A 19968-nucleotide genomic window follows, 5' to 3' on the forward strand; every position below is an offset into this window, starting at 1 on the left:
ATTGTGATTGTGCAGAGGTACATTTGACTACTTTGGTTGTACCTTAGTCCAGCTTTGCATATATCTTCATGAACACATGTCATCCGAGCAGGCTGCCTGCTTAGGCAAAGAGTGGAGCGAGCACAGAATCAAGTTTTGTCAGTTTACTGTAAATAGAAAGGCAGCACGGGCTTGTCTGTATTTTCATATCATCAGATTGTCTGGATAAAGATAGATTATTGTTAGACGATAGCAGTGACAGAAGTGTTATAGCCCCTGCTTTCTTTTCTTTCTATTCTGCAAGATCAGTGCTGTCTTTAGGGAACCGGTATCCTGGCACAAGGTCTCCTCTTCTCTTCCACTCATGTAATGTGAATTGATTTCTGATTTCTTTAATTATTTAGAGTAATGGAGATTTTCCAACTCTGATGCTGGTCACTCCTCACTGTTCTTAATCTTGCTGACGGAATAAGTTTGATGTGAAGCAGTAATTGAGGGGAGATATTTGTCTGGAACGCAGCGCCAAACCAGGACGGAGCCTCCACTGTGTTTTACAGATACAGATGTTGTATCAAACCAAAGGTCTGAAAATTGGATTCATTTAGTCCATTCCTTGTGTAATTTGGCATACCTCAGCCTCCTTTCCTGGTTCTTGTTCCTTAGAAATGGCTTATTGATATTTCTGATGTGGCTTCAGCAAACAGTAGATGGATCAGTGGGTGCATTTCCCAGGTCCTGTGTCAGGTTCATCTCTTGAGTTGGTGATTTTTTTTTTTTTATTGTTGAACGATGATTAGGTCAGTTTTAAGTGGCTTATACAATAAAACAAATGTTCCTCTGAAAGTGGGGATTTGTAAAGAGTAGACTGAAAATAAGTGAAAAAGCAGCTAATGACAAAAGAAAACTTCGAGAGACCTTTGGAAGGTCTGAAGAACTATTGCTGAAGCCCACTATGGTGGCTCAAGACTTTCGCACAACACAGATAGACTTTATCTTAAAGATCTTAATGATTGTTATTTCCTAACACGATTCAAATTCCAATGATGCAGAAAGTAAAGATGCGAAAATAGTTTTTCGATTGTTCTTATGATAAAGCTCTGAAAGCTCAGTGCATACATCTGCTACAACCTTGTTCTGTTTACAGCTCATAACACCAGCAGATGCCTCTGCTTCGGCTACATGTGAATCTCTCGCCTTCCTCTGCTCCGTCTGAACATCAGTACAGCATCACGTCTCTGGATAGAATCAACTCATTTAGGAAAAGAGATTAGTTGATTCTGTTCTTGGCTGCATCGCACATGTATAAAGTCACTACCTCCTGGATGAGTTTGCACTGATCTACTTCCAGTTTTGGCCTTGTGGTGTGTCTTACAGGGCAGGACCTATGGGCATGAGGTATGCACAACTTTTTATGAACTGGAATCACTAAAAGCACATCTCTCAAGTGCATCTCAGTCATGCAACAGGTTTTGAAATGCTGTTTGGCTATATCAGGGTCAATACTCAGCAATGGTGCTCTAATTTTTTTTGGAGATAGTTCAAAATGCCACTGTTCAGTTCCCATGAAGTTAGTAACATGTTTTTTGACAATCATGCTGACGAGAGAGTATCTCAGCTCCTGTAAATAGATAGCAGGAGAAGTGTAATTGGGTTAAATGGGTGGAAAGTGGGTAGTTAAAAGAGCGCATGGCACTTCTCACTTATTCAGTTTTGCCCAAATTAATAGCTGTCTCATTTTAATACGTGGTAGTAATTTCCAGTGAAGACTCATTTATGGCCATCTGTTCTAGTAAGTGTGTCTGTTGCCCTGTTTCACAGAGGGAACGCTACTTTGTGTTTTCCTTCAGTCTGTCTCTCTGTGGAAGTTGCTGGCCTTTTGCCTTTGTTTGCTCTAAGCCAGGTTGTGATAACTGTGGACGGCTTGGCACAGTTGGAGTTAGACCAAAACAAGTGGGATAAAAAAGATAGGAGAGGAAAAAAGCAGCTCACACAGGGTTAATTGGAAAGACGGTGTAATATGCTACTTATATTTCCTGTGGATTCTTACAGTCTAACTGATATGCCATATTCTTACTCCAAGTGCCTCTTTAGGCCTCTCAGTGAAGTACTGCTGCTATTGGCTGTCACTGCTGTCTGTCAGACCCTCCTGCTTAACGAAAGGTCTCTGCCAGTGCAAGCTGAGGGAGACTGAAGCGCTTTGTGTTCTTTGTGTGCTGCGTGTGTGCTTCTTTTAGGAGGAGGCTGGACCCTTTGATACAACAGCAACCTCAACGGCCAGCTCCTCCCTCTCACTGATGTTTTTGTCATGCAGCCTCCTCCACAGGAAGTGCAGCTTTCCTACCATCCAGGAATAATAGGGGAGCAGGCGGCTAGCAGAGCAGTGCAACATGAGCACATTTCCTCTGCCAGAGTCTGCCACGCAGGGCCAGAGAGGCTCTGCTGGAATGTGGCGAGCTATTGCATAAGTGTGTATGTGCAATGTGGCCTTTGTGTTTTCATCTCTCTCAACTCAGTACTTACAAACATAGTGATAGTCAGTATCTCCTGATATTGCCTCCTGTAGGCTTTTTTTCATTGGCTCTTGTTATATTGATGCTGTCTACTATGCATTTGTAGCCATAACAGTAATTTGGCAGCTGATTCTTCTTAAAGGGATGTTTTTGTTATGAGTGAGCTTTAATTTATCCTGCGGTCCAAATTATTTGAACTAGTTTAACAGTTACTTACTGTCAATTTAGATGATATACAGGGAGTGCAGAATTATTAGGCAAGTTGTATTTTTGAGGAATAATTTTATTATTGAACAACAACCATGTTCTCAATGAACCCAAAAAACTCATTAATATCAAAGCTGAATGTTTTTGGAAGTAGTTTTTAGTTTGTTTTTAGTTTTAGCTATTTTAGGGGGATATCTGTGTGTGCAGGTGACTATTACTGTGCATAATTATTAGGCAACTTAACAAAAAACAAATATATACCCATTTCAATTATTTATTTTTACCAGTGACACCAATATAACATCTCCACATTCACAAATATACATTTCTGACATTCAAAAATAAAACAAAAACAAATCAGCGACCAATATAGCCACCTTTCTTTGCAAGGACACTCAAAAGCCTGCCATCCATGGATTCTGTCAGTGTTTGATCTGTTCACCATCAACATTGCGTGCAGCAGCAACCACAGCCTCCCAGACACTGTTCAGAGAGGTGTACTGTTTTCCCTCCTTGTAAATCTCACATTTGATGATGGACCACAGGTTCTCAATGGGGTTCAGATCAGGTGAACAAGGTGGCCATGTCATTAGTTTTTCTTCTTTTATACCCTTTCTTGCCAGCCACGCTGTGGAGTACTTGGACGCGTGTGATGGAGCATTGTCCTGCATGAAAATCATGTTTTTCTTGAAGGATGCAGACTTCTTCCTGTACCACTGCTTGAAGAAGGTGTCTTCCAGAAACTGGCAGTAGGACTGGGAGTTGAGCTTGACTCCATCCTCAACCCGAAAAGGCCCCACAAGCTCATCTTTGATGATACCAGCCCAAACCAGTACTCCACCTCCACCTTGCTGGCGTCTGAGTCGGACTGGAGCTCTCTGCCCTTTACCAATCCAGCCACGGGCCCATCCATCTGGCCCATCAAGACTCACTCTCATTTCATCAGTCCATAAAACCTTAGAAAAACCAGTCTTGAGATATTTCTTGGCCCAGTCTTGACGTTTCAGCTTGTGTGTCTTGTTCAGTGGTGGTCGTCTTTCAGCCTTTCTTACCTTGGCCATGTCTCTGAGTATTGCACACCTTGTGCTTTTGGGCACTCCAGTGATGTTGCAGCTCTGAAATATGGCCAAACTGGTGGCAAGTGGCATCTTGGCAGCTGCACGCTTGACTTTTCTCAGCTCATGGGCAGTTATTTTGCGCCTTGGTTTTTCCACACGCTTCTTGCGACCCTGTTGACTATTTTGAATGAGACGCTTGATTGTTCGATGATCACGCTTCAGAAGCTTTGCAATTTTGAGACTGCTGCACCCCTCTACAAGATATCTCACTATTTTTGACTTTTCTGAGCCTGTCAAGTCCTTCTTTTGACCCATTTTGCCAAAGGAAAGGACGTTGCCTAATAATTATGCACACCTGATATAGGGTGTTGATGTCATTAGACCACACCCCTTCTCATTACAGAGATGCACATCACCTAATATGCTTAATTGGTAGTAGGCTTTCGAGCCTATACAGCTTGGAGTAAGACAACATGCATGAAGAGGATGATGTGGACAAAATACTCATTTGCCTAATAATTCTGCACTCCCTGTATGTGTAAATATTGCTTTTGAGAAGTTTGAAAAATCAATCATGTTTAATTCATTAATCATGTTTTTTGCTTAAAGTCTGCAAATTTGTAAGTATGTGCATTTTAAGCTTAATTCACTTCAACCAGGTACCCGTCTCTGGGTTACCTGTTTAAGATTGGCTATGTTTGAGTTTATGTGCTGCTAATCCTTCAGCAACACAAACTAACATGAAAAAGACCACTAAGTCCTACGTGAGACAACCATTTACTGACATGAACAAATATATCATTTAATGATTCGACTTATTCGACTGGGCAGCAAAGTGGTGGAGTAGTTAGCATCTTGTTGCACCTCAGAGCAAGAAAGTCTGGAGTTCATGGGACTGTTCTGTGTGGAGTTTGCATGTTCTCCATGTGCCTGTGTGGCTTCTCTGCAGATATTCCTCACACTGAGTTGTGTGTCAAGTTAACTCCTGTCTAAGGTGTATGCCACTTTTAACCCTATGGCAGCTGGAGGAGGCTCCACCACCTCCGTGACCCTGAATTGGATTGGAAGTAAATGGATGGATGAATGGATGGAGTTTATTTAGACCAGTCCAATTACAATACAATAATACGATAATAATTAGATAATTACTATGCTATTACATACCAAAGACTGAATTCTAAAACATGAACAGCATTGTTACTGCACTCTTCTGTACAGCTGTATAATTCTCCTGATGTTATTCTTTTCTTCATTTATTTTGCAGATGAAAGCAGCGGAAATGGTTCTTTATCTGAAAGGGCACCACTGCCGGGAAATACAGAAGTGAGTGCTGGTGTATCTGTGAGCATTTCAACACATTCCCTTTCTATCTAGCTAGCTAAAAAAAATTAAGACATTTTGGGAATGACAGTTAAAGGTTTATCACTTTTTTGCCAGTTGTATGAGAGGAGCTGGTCAGCTCAGAGCAACTATTTTTCAAAAGTAAACCAATGTGCACACAAAGCACTGATTAATGTGCTATGCCTCTGTTTAATACAATACATACTGGATGCAGTGAAACGCTGCTAGTTGCTAACTTCATGATGATTCCTATCTCCCTACTAAATGTAAACAAGCATATATAAAAATATCTATTTCCATTAAGATTTCCATTAACAGTTAATTGAGCAGCCTTTTGTCTGTGTGTCATTTCCTTTGTAGTCAACTAAATTGTTTGTGTCAGTATTCACTGTGTGTATGAGTAATTTTAAAATCTTAGATGACCCTTTGGTGACTCACCCCTCTGATTGATGACTCTGATGAGTCACAAGATAGCCATGTTATCACAGAGTGCCTCTCATTTCAGCAAGACTGAAATAAACTATCTCTTTGGTTTTTCAGTGACATAATGAGGTCATTCCACAGATGCACTATGTATCTTAATAATACAAATGATGGCATATTTCTGATATGTGTGTATGAGGTTTCAGTGCATAACCATTGAACACTGAATCGCTATATTTTTAAAAATTTTCTCATTAGGTCAAAAGATGTTTTATTAACGGTCCAAACAGGGTGTAGTTGACCAAGCTGTGTTCCTCTCTCTCTGGTCTATATGTCCCTGCTTCTGCCAAATTATTTTTACCGCCCCATCTGATTTTTAGCACTGCATCTGAAACAATCCACAGTGCAAACAACACTTAAATCAGATGCTGTCTTTCACTTTCAGCACTGTGATCCTGTGACAAGTATGACACAAAGTAGGGGAGGGGAATGATCTGGAGTGCTTCTATTCTATTATTTTTTTTTATTAAACCACTAAGCACTGTTGTTTCAGAGTTAGCTAAATTACCTGGAGAAATTAACAGGAAACTCACAAGAAAATCCCAGAAATATTTCTACTTCGTGTGGAAAAAAATACTTGAAAAATACTGATTATCCCCGATTGTTAACATCTGAATTTCCTACAACTATGAGTTCTGCAATGCTGTATTTAAAATCGTTGAATTGCACTCAACAGGCCGCTGTCTATGAAGAAATGAAGTGCACTGTTTGCTGGCTTTTTAAAGTAATGGTGCCGCTACTGTGATGGGCCGATAAAGAATAGCAGCCACACTCCTGAGTGAAAAGATCGAGCCTAACCTGAGAGTCATTCACATGTGGTTCAGGATGCTGTAAAACACATAACTTGCATATACAGTATGTTAACTCTAAAAATCAGAAAGCAGATGATTTTCTGCAGGATTGCAGAAAAAGTCTGTTTTCTAAGCCTAATATTGCTGCATTATTTTTAAACTGGCAGCATTTTGTGCAGTTGAAATTTAAGATTTTTTCATTTAAAACTGAGGTTAAATAGCACGGCTTGTCAAATAGCAATAAGTGGAAATGTGATTTAATCTGGGATGTTAAACAGTTTGTCTCGACTGGGTCACCTGTGTTTAAAGCCATAATAAGACAGATAATGTCACAGAAAAATGTTGTAATATTATTTTAAAGGCAGTGGTTGTGTGATCTTGTTTAGCTGAAGTTATAATTAGTTTAGTTGTTATAAATGGGAAACTGACAGCAGTAATAAACACTAACAGGATTCAGACTATAAACCCTCTGTGTTTTTCTCCCCACAAATTGCACCCTGAATATAAGAAGCTGAGTCACACTCCTTTAGAGGAAAGTCTGTTAGTCAATGACAGCGTCTGATAAGAAAGAAAGAAAAACAAACCCTGGGTGGAGTGCAGCAAACTGCTCAGGCAACATGGCGCTTCAAGTCCTAGTCAAGTCACTATAATAGTATATAGTTCTTAAAGTATGTTTTGTTTTTTTTTAAACATTTCAATTCAAATGTATGTTACCTTTTTTATTTTGTTATTCTTTCATTGCAAGACGGGTCATGCAATCAATGACAGACAAAAATGATTAAAATAAACAAAAATGGAAAAGCAGCAAAGATTTAATATCATAATAAGAAATGAAGCCATATAAATGTAAAACATACTAATAGAACAACAAAGCTAATCCACAAAATGACATCATTTAAACTCAAGTTTTCCATGTAGTGTGTTTTGGGCATTAAATTAATTAACATTATTTTTAGACTTTATCTATAAACATTAAAAAAATATATATACAGGCAGTTCACACTAACTAGCTCAAAGTGGAGTTAAGACATGCTATTTCTCACTATTTTTATTGAATATCAGCTCAAATATCTCGTTTTGCTACCTACCATGCAGCACCAATTATTTCGAGATCCCAAGCTAAATTATTTAATGTATAGTACAAACTCAGATTGCCTTTATATGCAGAGAAAACTAACATGCATTCAATTTCTTTTTTTGTTTAATGATCGTGCGTGCATGGATGCATGATAGATGAAATTAGAGTAGCTGAAAATAATGGTTATTGTTTATTTAAGCATAAAGGTTTCTTATATACAGAAACAGTAAAGATGAATTTCTACATTAATGGAAACGTATTTAATGTTAGAATTCTAAATGCATTCAGGTAATCAAATACTGAAATTTAAGTAACGATACAGACACGACACATTTCTCCTCTACCGTCCGCTATTTTTGTGTAATGTTAGGCTTTGATTGTGCAGCGTTCAGGCTTTGCAGTTAAATCTGGTTTCTCCACAGTCATCATTGTTGCCCTCTACATGTTTCTAGTCAGAGAAAGTGTTTTTTTAAAAATGCTTTTCGGCTGAGAAGTAGATGTCCCTGTAATCAGTGGTCTAAACTGCATATATCATCCTCAGACCCAGCAATTAAAATTTTTTTCCTATGTTGGGGACATGAGTTTACGATGACTTTGTCAAGCAGCATTTATGGAATCTGCATGACTTCTCTGACTTCATTTCAAAATGATGGAAATTTCAGCTTCCATATTTTATGGCCACAAGAGAGGTTAAGTAACACTGTTTGTTTTGGGGATTTTTTGCAGATATTATAATTCGATTGCATAAGAATTGTTTCTTCAATTTGAGAGTCTTAACTTTGAGTTAGTAGAATATCAAAATTGCACAGTAATTTTACTACTTCCAAAACTAAACTTTTATTCATTGTCCTCCGTAGTGGACACCAGGACTTACTACCTCTTGTCATGTAGTCTTCAGATAGTCCTAAAATAGAGTCTATACTGATAACACACAGACTTGTTTTTCAACTTCTTACCTTTGAAAAATGCATATCACACTTCTCTGCTGCTATATGATTATGGCACGGCTACCGTGTATTGCTAACTTTTGGAAATTTAGCAAAGCTCCGTGCTCCACCATTGCTGTAAAACAATGGCCAGTTGGAGTGAACAGAGATGACGCGACTTTCTATTCAGCAGCTCTGGTTTCAGCATGATTTAGATAACCTAAGATCTGAATTTACTAGCTCCTAGTTATAGCCGATTCAATAAGCTGAGACAGATGCTTCAAGAGTAAGCTGCAGAGTAACAAATGATCTTGATGTTTCTGATAAGTGGGAAAACCATAATCAGAATGCTTTATTAATCCCAGTAAAGAACAGTAACTAACTAAACTAAATCAAATAATATAATCAATAAATATTATACAACAAAGTTATAAATAAATAATAATGCATCTAATAATAAATATCCCAGTATATTACACAAAATTAAATATATATAGAGATCACATTGTTATATTGACTTTGTAATTTTCTCTGCAGAGGATGTGATGTTAAGGATGTGCAACGATTGCAGTGCATACGTGTGCATTAGATGGAGGATTGTACAGTGAGATAGTCACAGGCAGGAGTGATTTCCTGTGTCACTGAGCGGTGCATTTGGATAATCTCAGTCTCTCACTGAACGTGCTCCTGTGACTGACCAGCACTCATGGAGTTGGTGTGAGCTATTGTCAAGCACTGTCTTTATCTTGGACAACATCCACCTCTCCGACACCACCTTTAAAGAGTTCATTTCCACCCCTACAACATTACAGGCTTTGCGGATGAGTTTATTGGGTCTGTTGGCATCCAGGATCCTCAACCTGCTGCCCCAGCATGCAACAGCAGTATGGCACTGACCACAACAGATTCATAGAAAATCCTGAGTATTGTTTGGATAAAGAAAAAAAGAATAGAATAAAGCCCTCTGGAAAGTGAGAACTCTCTTAAACAAAGTGGAACAAGGCTGCCATGGAAAGATTCTTTCCTTCAAACATCTATCATATACAATACTTCTTATCCATAATGGACTTTTGAAGTTGTCATTTTAGCCCCTTCTCCAAATTTTGACACAAGGTGTTATGTCATCTGTATGATCTTTAAGTATGATTTCAGCTTAATGTCAAAATATTTTTTTCTTTGTGACTCAGGAGGGTATATTTCCTCTGTGCTTTTTATGTATCCAATTGTATGAGTGCAAGCCTGAGTCAGTTTAATTTGTTTCTGTCTGTATCTGTCAAGGGTGGACGTCTGTTTGGCTTCCCAATGTTTCAAAGCTAAAAGCTCTACTTTGTGGTTGTTTCTCCTGCAGACAGACAAACTAGACCCAAGCAGAGACACTGTGTTCTTTAGGGACGGAGTACGAAGAATAGACTTTGTGTTGTCCTACGTAGATGACAAGGACGGAGAAAAGAAACAGGTAAGCGTAACAGAAAAGGGCCAAATTGTCATTACTTGCCTACTCAGCGTTTTAAAATGCTAGCAGACAATATTATTATGCAATTTCTAACTGGAACAGAATCCATGCTGTAAAGAGGAAGTGAGATTCAACCCCTTTTCTGTGAACATATGACATTTGTAAATGGAAACCCAGACTGTTAATCATGTGAGCCATCCTATGAGCCAAGATATGAAGCAAGGCCTAGATGTGAAACCTCTATAAGACACTGTGTCTCCTCCTCATCATGTAACTTATTGAGATCATCTCAAGCAATGTGAGAATGGGGCTTTAAACATCCTAATAGCAGTGGGTCAACAACCCTCCAAAGAGAAGATCCTCTCAAGGGGTTAAAATATCTTGAGTTCTCCCTCAGTTATTTAAGAAGTGAAGGTACACGAAATATCTTCGTGAGCCTTCATGAGTTGCCTTCTTTTCAAGCAGTGAAGAGGGAATAGTGTCATACAATTGCAAGCTATGACACATCCTTGTACCGGACGCACAGTCAGCACTAAATCAAGATTTCAGACACTTAACTGGTCATCATCAACTTTGCATTATTCATCACAGTCATCGCTGCGGTTCCATTATGGGAAGAAACTATGTTTGCATAGTTTATGTTTGCAGAAACTAATATACAGGCCTTGGAAAACTACTATATGTTGCATTGTGGATTTGGTGGGTATTGTAGAAGAAACAGATTAAACAGAGAAAGATAACATTGTGCATTGTTATATCGTGCCCTCGAAAGGGGCTCTTTTGGACACAGAAGCTGGATGGTGAACATAGCGGATCCAAACAGCCAGATACATCCTTCAGGAGACTTTAAAGGCCCAAAAACAAAACTTTAAAGAAGTGAATACCTGCAATATTTCGCTGTGTGCTTCTTTTGTACTCACAAATTTGTTTTTACTGTCCCCAAGTGGTCAAAAAATTGCTTGGGGAAAAAAGTAGACGTGCAAACATCACATAGATACAAAGCTATTAAAGAAACAACAAGGGAGTGGTCACCTGAGGAGTGGAACAAGTTTAACATTGCCAGGCTTTGCCGGCTAATGCCATCTAGCTCTGTTTATGTACAAAATTGGGTTTCTTTTTACTCCAGTCAGAGACAATATCAGAGGAACTGATGAGAGTAATTCTGTGGAAATTATCACAAGTGCACAGAGTGGTAAAATAGGCCTAAATATATTAATATATTTCTACTACATTGGCACTACTGCTTATTTCTAATGCGAAAACTGCACTTTAGAGCTCTGAAACTTAAAACTGCATGCACTTAAAGATTACAGGTTGCTCAGTGTGTTTAGCTTTTACACTTTTCCTTAGCCTCCTAAAGGAGAATTGCTTAAGTTTGTCGCCAGATCAAAGTGGAATTAATTTTGTTAATTGAATATCTTCAGTGGTTAATATGGTGCAAATATAAATGGACAGTTTTCTCATTTGTGTTCTAGAAGCTTCAAAACAAAGCAATGTTTAAAAAAAAAGGCCAAATCTAAAAATGTGCACGACCTTCTGAATATAAATGAAAGGAAATTACTGTGACAGTGTGACACAAGGCTAGGCTTTACTCAGTAGCGTTTAGTCAGCTCTACTGATTATATTCTGAGTAGTCTTTAGCTCAAGAGGTAGAACAGGTCATCTGAGTGGAAGGTTGGTGGTTCAATCCCTGGCTGCTTCAGTCTGCATTCCAGATACTGAACCCCAATGTGCATTTACCAGGATGTGAATGTTACATTAGCACTCAGGTGTAGAAAAAAGTGCACGTTGTATGAAATGCTTTGAGTGCTCCAGTAGAGTCAATTTACCGTTTATGGAGCATATTCAAAGTATCTATATTACACTTACAGGATACGGTGTCAGAGAAAATGCAGCTTTACTGAAACCTACAGTAATCTGGTCTGGAGCAGGTTATGCAATAGTTACTATGCTGATGTTCCTTTATAGTACACCCCTCTGAACACTTATTATGTCCTGCTTAAGTTTACCACATAAGAGATCTGATTCACTACTTAATGGCAAATTCCAGTATTTTCTTTTAACAACCTCCAAACTCGAGACAAATGCCAGTAGACTGAGTTTTATCCCTTTTAAAAATACTTTCCTTAATCCTCCAGGAGGGACTTATCAGTGGGGTGCATACTCTCAGAGTATCACATACACCCACTGGATAACAAGGAAACCCACGAAGAGACACATGCTCCCACAACAAGTGGCATCTGTCTCAGAGTGACGCTGAAAAAGTAGTTCATGCATTTATTACTTCCAGGCTGGACTACTGTAATTCATTATTATCAGGATGTCGTACAAACTCACTGAAAAGCCTTCAGTTAATCCAAAATGCTGCAGCAAGAGTACTGACAGGGACTAGAAAGAGAGAGCATATTTCTCCTGTTTTGGCTTACCTTCACTGGCTTCCTGTTAAATCCAGAATTGAATTCAAAATCCTGCTCCTCACATACAAGGTCTTAAATAATCAGGCCCCATCTTATCTTAATGACCTTGTAGTACCATATCACCCTATTAGAGCACTTCGCTCTTGCTCTGCAGGCCTACTTGTTGTTCCTAGAGTATTTAAAAGTAGAATGGGAGGGAGAGCCTTCAGTTTTCAGGCCCCTCTTCTGTGGAACCAGCTTCCAGTTTGGATTCGGGAGACAAACACTATCTCTACTTTTAAGATTAGGCTTCAAACTTTCCTTTTTGCTAAAGCATATAATTAGGGCTGGACCAGGTGACCCTGAATCCTCCCTTAGTTATGCTGCAATAGACGTAGGCTGCCGGGGATTCCCATGATGCATTGAGTTTTTCCTTTCCAGTCACCTTTCTCACTCACTATGTGTTAATAGACCTCTCTGCATTGAATCATATCTGTTATTAACCTCTGTCTCTCTTCCACAGCATGTCTTTTATCCTGTCTTCCTTCTCTCACCCCAACCGGTCGCAGCAGATGGCCGCCCCTCCCTGAGCCTGGTTCTGCCGGAGGTTTCTTCCTGTTAAAAGGGAGTTTTTCCTTCCCACTGTCGCCAAAGTGCTTGCTCATAGGGGGTCATATGATTGTTGGGTTTTTCTCTGTATCTATGAAGCGCCTTGAGGCGACTTATGTTGTGATTTGGCGCTATATAAATAAAATTGAATTGAATTGAATTGAATCTAATGTCCATGTGGCCTAGCATATATAAAAAAGACACAGAGCTCTAAGATCCAGGATAGCAGAGCACAGGAGCTGCGTCTGGATACAGGGCCAGTGCTGCTCAGTTGCATTTCAGGGAGAAAAATCACTGATGCAGTGACATAGAGCACACTAGATCCCCAAGGAAGTGCTATAAATACCCTTGCACTCCGAGGAGAAGATGTTTACATTTTCACTCTCACAGCCCTCACGGATGAGATTGTACGAGATCAAACATTCATATGTAGGTATGATCTTGGTAATACAGTTTTTTGTTAACTTTGCTGAAATGTATTCACTCAATCAAATGCAAATGTTTTGTCATTTGCTAGGGTACCCTCATGTTAACCACACCTGGCACCACAGGGCGTATAGGGGTGCGTGATGTATAAATATGGGCGTGTTCACCTCTGTTCTAAAAGTTTGATCTGACCAAGATGATGCTGGATGTTGAATAGCAAAACGACAACGTTCAAGCTCACGTGGGTTTCAGCAGACGTTAGAAAACCAGACATGGTACACTTTCATGATGGCATCTGAAATGTTCTGCATGAGTTTCCAAACATCCAACACAAACATGACACTTTTTGTCATTTGCTTTAAGAGGCTTGCCAAGATTTCAACTTTAACCACATTTTTGTATCTGTCATTTGAATACACTGAATATATACATAAGCTATTTTTTTATAGCTCACTGTTGTCATGTTTTATTTTGATTCATTCAAAGTGTATCAAATAAAGGTACATTTTTATATTTTTAAATGTGTTTTTATTTTTTTTGTTATGTGGCCATCCCTCCCTACATTAAGGAGTGAAGGTCACTTTTGTGCTTCTGTAGCAGGCATGTGGACAGTTGTGCTGTCAGTTACTGACATGCTCAGTGCCTGTTGTTGATTAAGATGTCAACTTTTCCCTGAATAAGTTGCTGGTGCTTTACCAGTTTTAATCTGAAACCCGTGCCTGTAGGCCTTCATACCTTCATTTGGGAAAACTGTAAAGGTTTGAGTCGTAAATACTCATAAATAAATAGGAAAAGGCTTTGGCTGAATGTCCCTGTCATGGATCCGTGAAAAGGAAAACAGGCATGAGTCTGTTGAGCTCCAGTGTTTTTGGTTTGTGTGTTTATCCACAGGAGAGAAGGAGGGCGTTTGAAGCCAACCTGGAGAAAAGAGGACTGGAACTGGAGACAGAAGACAAATCGGTAAGAAATTCAACTGTGTAGTTCAAGCGCCACCTAGTGGACAGTGTGCTAAGGCACACCTGAGTCCAGATATAAATGTCTTAAAGGGATGGCTCAGTGTTTGACAATGCCATGATTATTGCCTCAAAAATCCTAACAAAGATGCTTCCTTTAAGTGTTCCTTATTTTTCCACCAGGACTCCAAGGACCAAAAGACCTATTTCCTAAAGATCCACGCTCCAAGGGATGTACTGGCCACCTACGCTGATGTCTTGAAGATTAAAGTTCCCTTCAAGAAGAGTGACATTCCTCAAAGTCAGGATGTCGCTCTGGAGTGGCTCACGCAGCCTTTTCGACTGCCGGGCAACATCATGCACCCAGAACCGGACTATTTCACCTACCACTTCGACAAGACCAAGACTGACTTCTTCCTCATCGGGGACAAAGACACTTTCTTCCCACCATCCACAAGAAATAGAATTGTTAGTATTTCAAAGATATATTTTAAATCTCTTAATGATTTTGTTTTTTATTAATTAAGATCCTTTTATGGGTTTTACCCCAATGACCACAAAAGTGTTTTGTATCAATCAGGCAAAACGTAAAATGCATTTGGCTGAAAGGGTAAATCCAAATCCTTTAATCTTTTGTTAAACCTCCTCCTCGTTGGTAGGTGTTCTACATCCTGTCTCGTTGTGCGTACTGCAAAGAGGGGCAGAAAGATAGAGAAAAGACGGGAATCAAGCGATTACTCAGCAATGGGACCTACACGGCGGCCTTCCCCCTTCATGATGTAAGACACGTTGTCAACTTCAAAGTGCGTTTTGTTCAGCAGGTCCTGTTTTGACATTGTGTCTTTCGCTTTCAGTGTCGGTACTGGAAAAAGGGCAGAAATGCAGAGGAGCGTTACAACCTGTACAAGCACTGGGCCAGGTTTCTCTGCTTTTATAAAGAGCAGCCCCTCAACCTCATCAAGTAAACAAACACATGTCCCATATCATCTTACGTCTAAAATTTCCATTTGTCTTGATGTTAAACTCTTCATTTGCTTGCAGGAAGTACTACGGAGAAAAGATCGGGATCTACTTTGCCTGGTTGGGTTTCTACACAGAGATGCTCTTTTTGGCAGCGGTTGTGGGCCTCATATGTTTCATCTATGGAGTGCTCAGTTATGATGACAACATAACAAGGTTAGTGCCACCAGGGGGCATCGCAGCTGTTTGGACAAACCTAAGTAAACAATTTACTTCATCTACTTTATACAGGAAGAAGTATTTTTATTGCTGTAAGTACACCTGGCTAAAAATAAGCTTATCTGATGTTGCAGTAAATCCTGCTTCTTGTGAAGGTTATAGTTTTTTTTCTTTTGTTTTGCTTAAATCATTTTAGAAAGAGACTAATTACACTTTGCAGTCAATTTAAGCATAGTTATATTTTGTCTGTTATATGTAGTCTATATTGAGCAGAGTAGGCTAGTTAACATACACAGCGCTCTCTATAATGTAGAAGGTCATCAGCACCACAAACTGCAACCTTCCAAATAATAATAGCTCTCAGACTGTTTACTGTAAATCATAACAATAAAACTTTTCATGATCTGACATTTTAGCTGACTGCAATAGTTTAGGCTAGGGGAGACCATTAAACTGCCATTTAAGTGTATGTAATTGTTGACCACAGGCAGAGAGGTGGTACAGTGAAAAGGTCCTGGCTTCAAATCCATCCTTTCTCTGCGGGTATTCTGGCTTCCCCCCACAGTGCAAGGACATGCATTTAGTGGGGTTAGGTTAACTGGTGATTCTAAAATGCCAATAGGTATGATTGTGTGTGTGTTAACCCTGCGGAGCTGGTGAACTTTCCAAGGTGTACCCCGTCTCTCACCCTGTACTAGCTGGGATGGGCTCCAGCTGCCCTGCAACCCTGAACTGGATAAGAGGAGGAGAATAGATGGATAATTGCTGACCAGTGAAAACTAAAACCAGCAGGCATATTGTATAATAAGAACCTGCGCTCTTTAAGGAAGGCACACTGATATTTTTTCTCACATTCACCAACAAGAGGGCTGGTGGAGTCAGTGATGGACTACTTGTTTCACCTGTTTAACAGTCATGAAGTGTGTGCTGGGATTAATGTCAGGGCTCTGTGCAGGACTTTCAAACTGGTTAATTTCTATATAAACTATGTGGACAAAAGTATTGGGCCACACCGCTTCACCTGTGAATTCAAGCGTTTACAGTCCCATTACTATAAATATATATAATATATATAAATATAAAACCAAGCACCAAGCTATGCAGACTGTAGCTGTTGTGTTTGTGCTCTTTTCTTTGTCACCAGTGTTTACATCCTATCACACTCTTGTCACAGATAGAAAGACACTTTTTCAATCCATATAAAAACCAAATAAAATATACAGGTTCTAGACTTCCTGCTCAGCCCTCTGCCTCACACCTGCTCCAGTGCACTTTGGGTCAGATTCAGGGTCTTCAGCTGGTAACCTGTCACTGATGTTTCACCCTGTACCCTGTACATCTCCAGGTGAGGCGGCAAGTGGCTACATCAGGATATCCCTCTGCCACCCCCTGCATCTGACCCTCCTCTGTAGCCACAAACAGTAGCTCATTTCCTCCACTTCTTCGGCTAGTTCCTTGACAGACCTCTGCAGGCTTGCGCCTGTTGTCCCTGTAGCTGGTGGAGCTGGATCACCGAACTGTTCACAAAAAAAACCCTGCACACCCAATTTTAAGTGGATAAATGGAGGCTGCCCAGCCTGCAGTTCACTGCCAGATCCGAGCACTTGAGCCACTTTAGGTCATGTGCCGCTACTATGCCCTCTAGCCCTTGTGTGGTGTTCATATTTTTGTTACTCAGCCAGTGTTCATGGGTCTGGTGGACCCGCTAGAGTTTTGGCTTTCCAAATTAACACTATCAAACAATTTTATGTTAAATTACTCAACAGATGTTTACTTCATCCCAATTACAAGCCATATGAACAGCAAACATGGTTAATTTTTTCCCTTTACTTTTGTTAGATCACATTTATGAATTAATGTGCTTCTCGTTTCTTTTTTTTTATATAAAATGTTATAAAAAAATAAATCAGTTATAATCAAGTGGAGTGAGTGGAAAGACACAACACATTTACACGTGAAGCAATATGTTTCACAACTAAATGGGATCAGCTGCTCATCAATGGTGACATTAGGCCCAGAGTTGTAAAACAGGGGAAGGTGGTGCACACACTTATCCCACACTGTCCTGATGGCAGCTAGCTTGTCTCTCTGCCGTCGAGCTGGTCTGTCGTCTCGGTTATCAAAACAGATAATCCTGGAAATTTTGTGGAAGTTTTCCAGAGACATTGATGCACGGAAAGGTTCTTGCCGGTTTCTGCATCCCACAGGGATTCTGTGGATTCCCCTTTGGACCTGAAAACTCCTGCAAGGATAAGAACCCCAAAGTAGGCCTTTGGGGTTCTTAGATGAATTTGGTCCATCTTCTTCCACCTCTCTCCAAAAACACACCTTCCTTCTAGATTACTGCAATCTAGAATAATTTTCTGGATGGAATCTGGGATGAAAAGCTCAAATGAAGACTTGATGTCCTGCACATGAGTAACTGTCAGCCGTGTTGGCCCTGGCTTATCACAGTAACAGCTCTGCAGGGTGGCTCATTTCTTGGGCAAGAAGACCATTCAATTTCACCAGTTATTGACATCCATATTTCTTCACTTGCTGTCTGGTGGGCTTGTTCTGGTCCTGGAGCTGGCTGCAGAGGGGGTACTCGTCTTCGTTTTGTTACTAAATGGTGCTCAACCTCATCCTCTTCTTCAAAGTCACTGTCAGACTCAGCCTTTTGTGAAATGTGAAATATTCTGAAACCTCTTTGTCAACATCATCATCCGAAGCCCCTCTCTCTTCCAAAATCAATTGGATGGCCCTCGCAGCAGATAATCTTTTGCCATCTTGATCAGTTGTGATAAAGAACCACACTGGCAAAGTCTTATTTATAGTATTATGCCCCTAATTTGCAGGTGGGACAGGGTATGAGAAAATAAAATTTGGATCCCTCAAGAAAGAGGGTAAAATGTGTGGGAATGTAATAGCAGACGGTGTTGGTAGTTGAATTTTCATCAATGTTGCAACTTTGTGCGGGAGCAGGAGGGGAAGAAAACACTATCAGCAGCACCAGAAAGGAGGAAGACAGAGTGTGGGAACACAGGACCTACACTTTCAACACTTTTATTAGACCTGACCCGAACACCTTGTATGTAATGTAAATGCGTGGGGGGAGGTACAGTATGCGGTCATTGAAAATTAGTTCGGATTTATGTTCTTCACAGAAAATAAGCCAAAGCCAATGAATTTCAGGTTGAAAAAATAATTAATTGTTTAATTTTTCTTTTGAAAAAAACTGAAAACGGGTCTCACAGACCCGAACACCATACAAGGGTTAGGTCTAGAATGGACGAACAACACATGAGGCCAGAGGAAACCGTGAATGTGCTTTGGAGCGATGAAATGTCCCTTTAATGCTTATACTATGGCAAAATACCCTTTTTAGACAATATTATATACAGACACTTTGAATATTATTTAATTGCCTTCTACTGTGTGTACTGTATGTTCATCTGTGGGTTTCTTTATTTTGTTTTATTTTTAGCAAAGAAATATGTGACCCTAAAATAGGAGGCAGTATCATGATGTGTCCTCTTTGCGATAAAAACTGCACTTTCTGGAGGCTCGACTCAACATGTCTCTCATCCTGGGTAATTATTCCATTTCATATATTAACTGGTCGCATTATTATAATTTCATTTACACATATGTTACATTGTATCAATTTATTTAAATCAATGCGGTTTATGTAATCAGTGAAAAAAGGTCAACTATTATTACACAGACTAAAATGTTTTAGATTGACCACATTTAATCATACAGCTACATACTGAGTAACCAGCATGTTACCCTGTTTGTTCCCAGCATGTGATCTCTTGTGCTTGTCCGAGGAACCTATACTTTTCCATATTCTCTCTTCCAGCAATCCCATCTGTTTGATAATGAGGCAACCGTGTTCTTTGCCATGTTTATGGGGATCTGGGGTAAGTGTCAGTCTGTGCCGCTCTTGCTGTTTTTGACTTGTGTAGGAGATCCAACGAAACCCCCTCCTGTTGGCCAGATTTTCCCAGTTAAAGCCCTTTCACACGAAAAGAGCGTCCAGCTTTGCCTAAACTGCTCCAGTCCGGGAAGATTTGCTGGCACAAATTATGCTGTTATGCCAAAGCAGCGGGGCTGTTTGTAGGTAGCATAGCATAAAATGCAGCATAAAGCCAAATGGATGTGAGAGTTATGAGAGTTTTGATCGATCTTGACCAGTTATGGTTTTTAAAAAATGCCGTGTCTTTTTCTTGACTTTGACAGTAACTCTGTTTTTGGAGTTCTGGAAGCGGCGCCAGGCCCGGCTGGAGTACGAGTGGGACTTGGTGGACTTTGAAGAGGAACAGCAAGAGCTTCAAACTCGGCCTGAGTTTGAGATCAAATGCACTAACAGGAGACTCAACAAGATCACACAGGTGCTTTTCAAACTATTAAAGTTATAATGGGCAAAAAGCTTGGAACAAAAGGAAAAAATGGGAATTACACTGAGTACAAAGAGTGCTCCTTTCTCTGTTTTAAGGCTCCCCTCCCCAGGATTTAAACCTCATTCTCACAGGTTAAAGCCCTCATTGCATTTTGCACCCATTTCCCTCTTCCTGCTCCTTTACACTGCCAAACC

The 19968-nt window shown here is 39.9% G+C and overlaps 1 protein-coding gene across 2 annotated transcripts in view; it reads left to right on the forward strand.

Moving 5' to 3' along the window:
- ano5b (anoctamin 5b) overlaps positions 1 to 19968 on the forward strand; it is a 32320-nt gene that overhangs the window by 6955 nt on the left and 5397 nt on the right. For both annotated transcript variants that reach the window (XM_040011146.1, XM_040011147.1), the window contains 10 exons: positions 5019 to 5077; positions 9722 to 9829; positions 14149 to 14217; positions 14394 to 14678; positions 14870 to 14989; positions 15065 to 15171; positions 15252 to 15386; positions 18856 to 18961; positions 19234 to 19294; positions 19614 to 19765. In XM_040011146.1, coding sequence (XP_039867080.1) covers positions 5019 to 5077; positions 9722 to 9829; positions 14149 to 14217; positions 14394 to 14678; positions 14870 to 14989; positions 15065 to 15171; positions 15252 to 15386; positions 18856 to 18961; positions 19234 to 19294; positions 19614 to 19765 — 1202 coding nt within the window. The remainder of the gene's footprint in view (positions 1 to 5018; positions 5078 to 9721; positions 9830 to 14148; positions 14218 to 14393; positions 14679 to 14869; positions 14990 to 15064; positions 15172 to 15251; positions 15387 to 18855; positions 18962 to 19233; positions 19295 to 19613; positions 19766 to 19968) is intronic.

The sequence above is a fragment of the Simochromis diagramma genome, unplaced genomic scaffold (genome assembly GCF_900408965.1).
Source record: "Simochromis diagramma unplaced genomic scaffold, fSimDia1.1 OVJJ01000603.1, whole genome shotgun sequence".
NCBI classification, from domain to species: Eukaryota; Metazoa; Chordata; class Actinopteri; order Cichliformes; family Cichlidae; genus Simochromis; species Simochromis diagramma.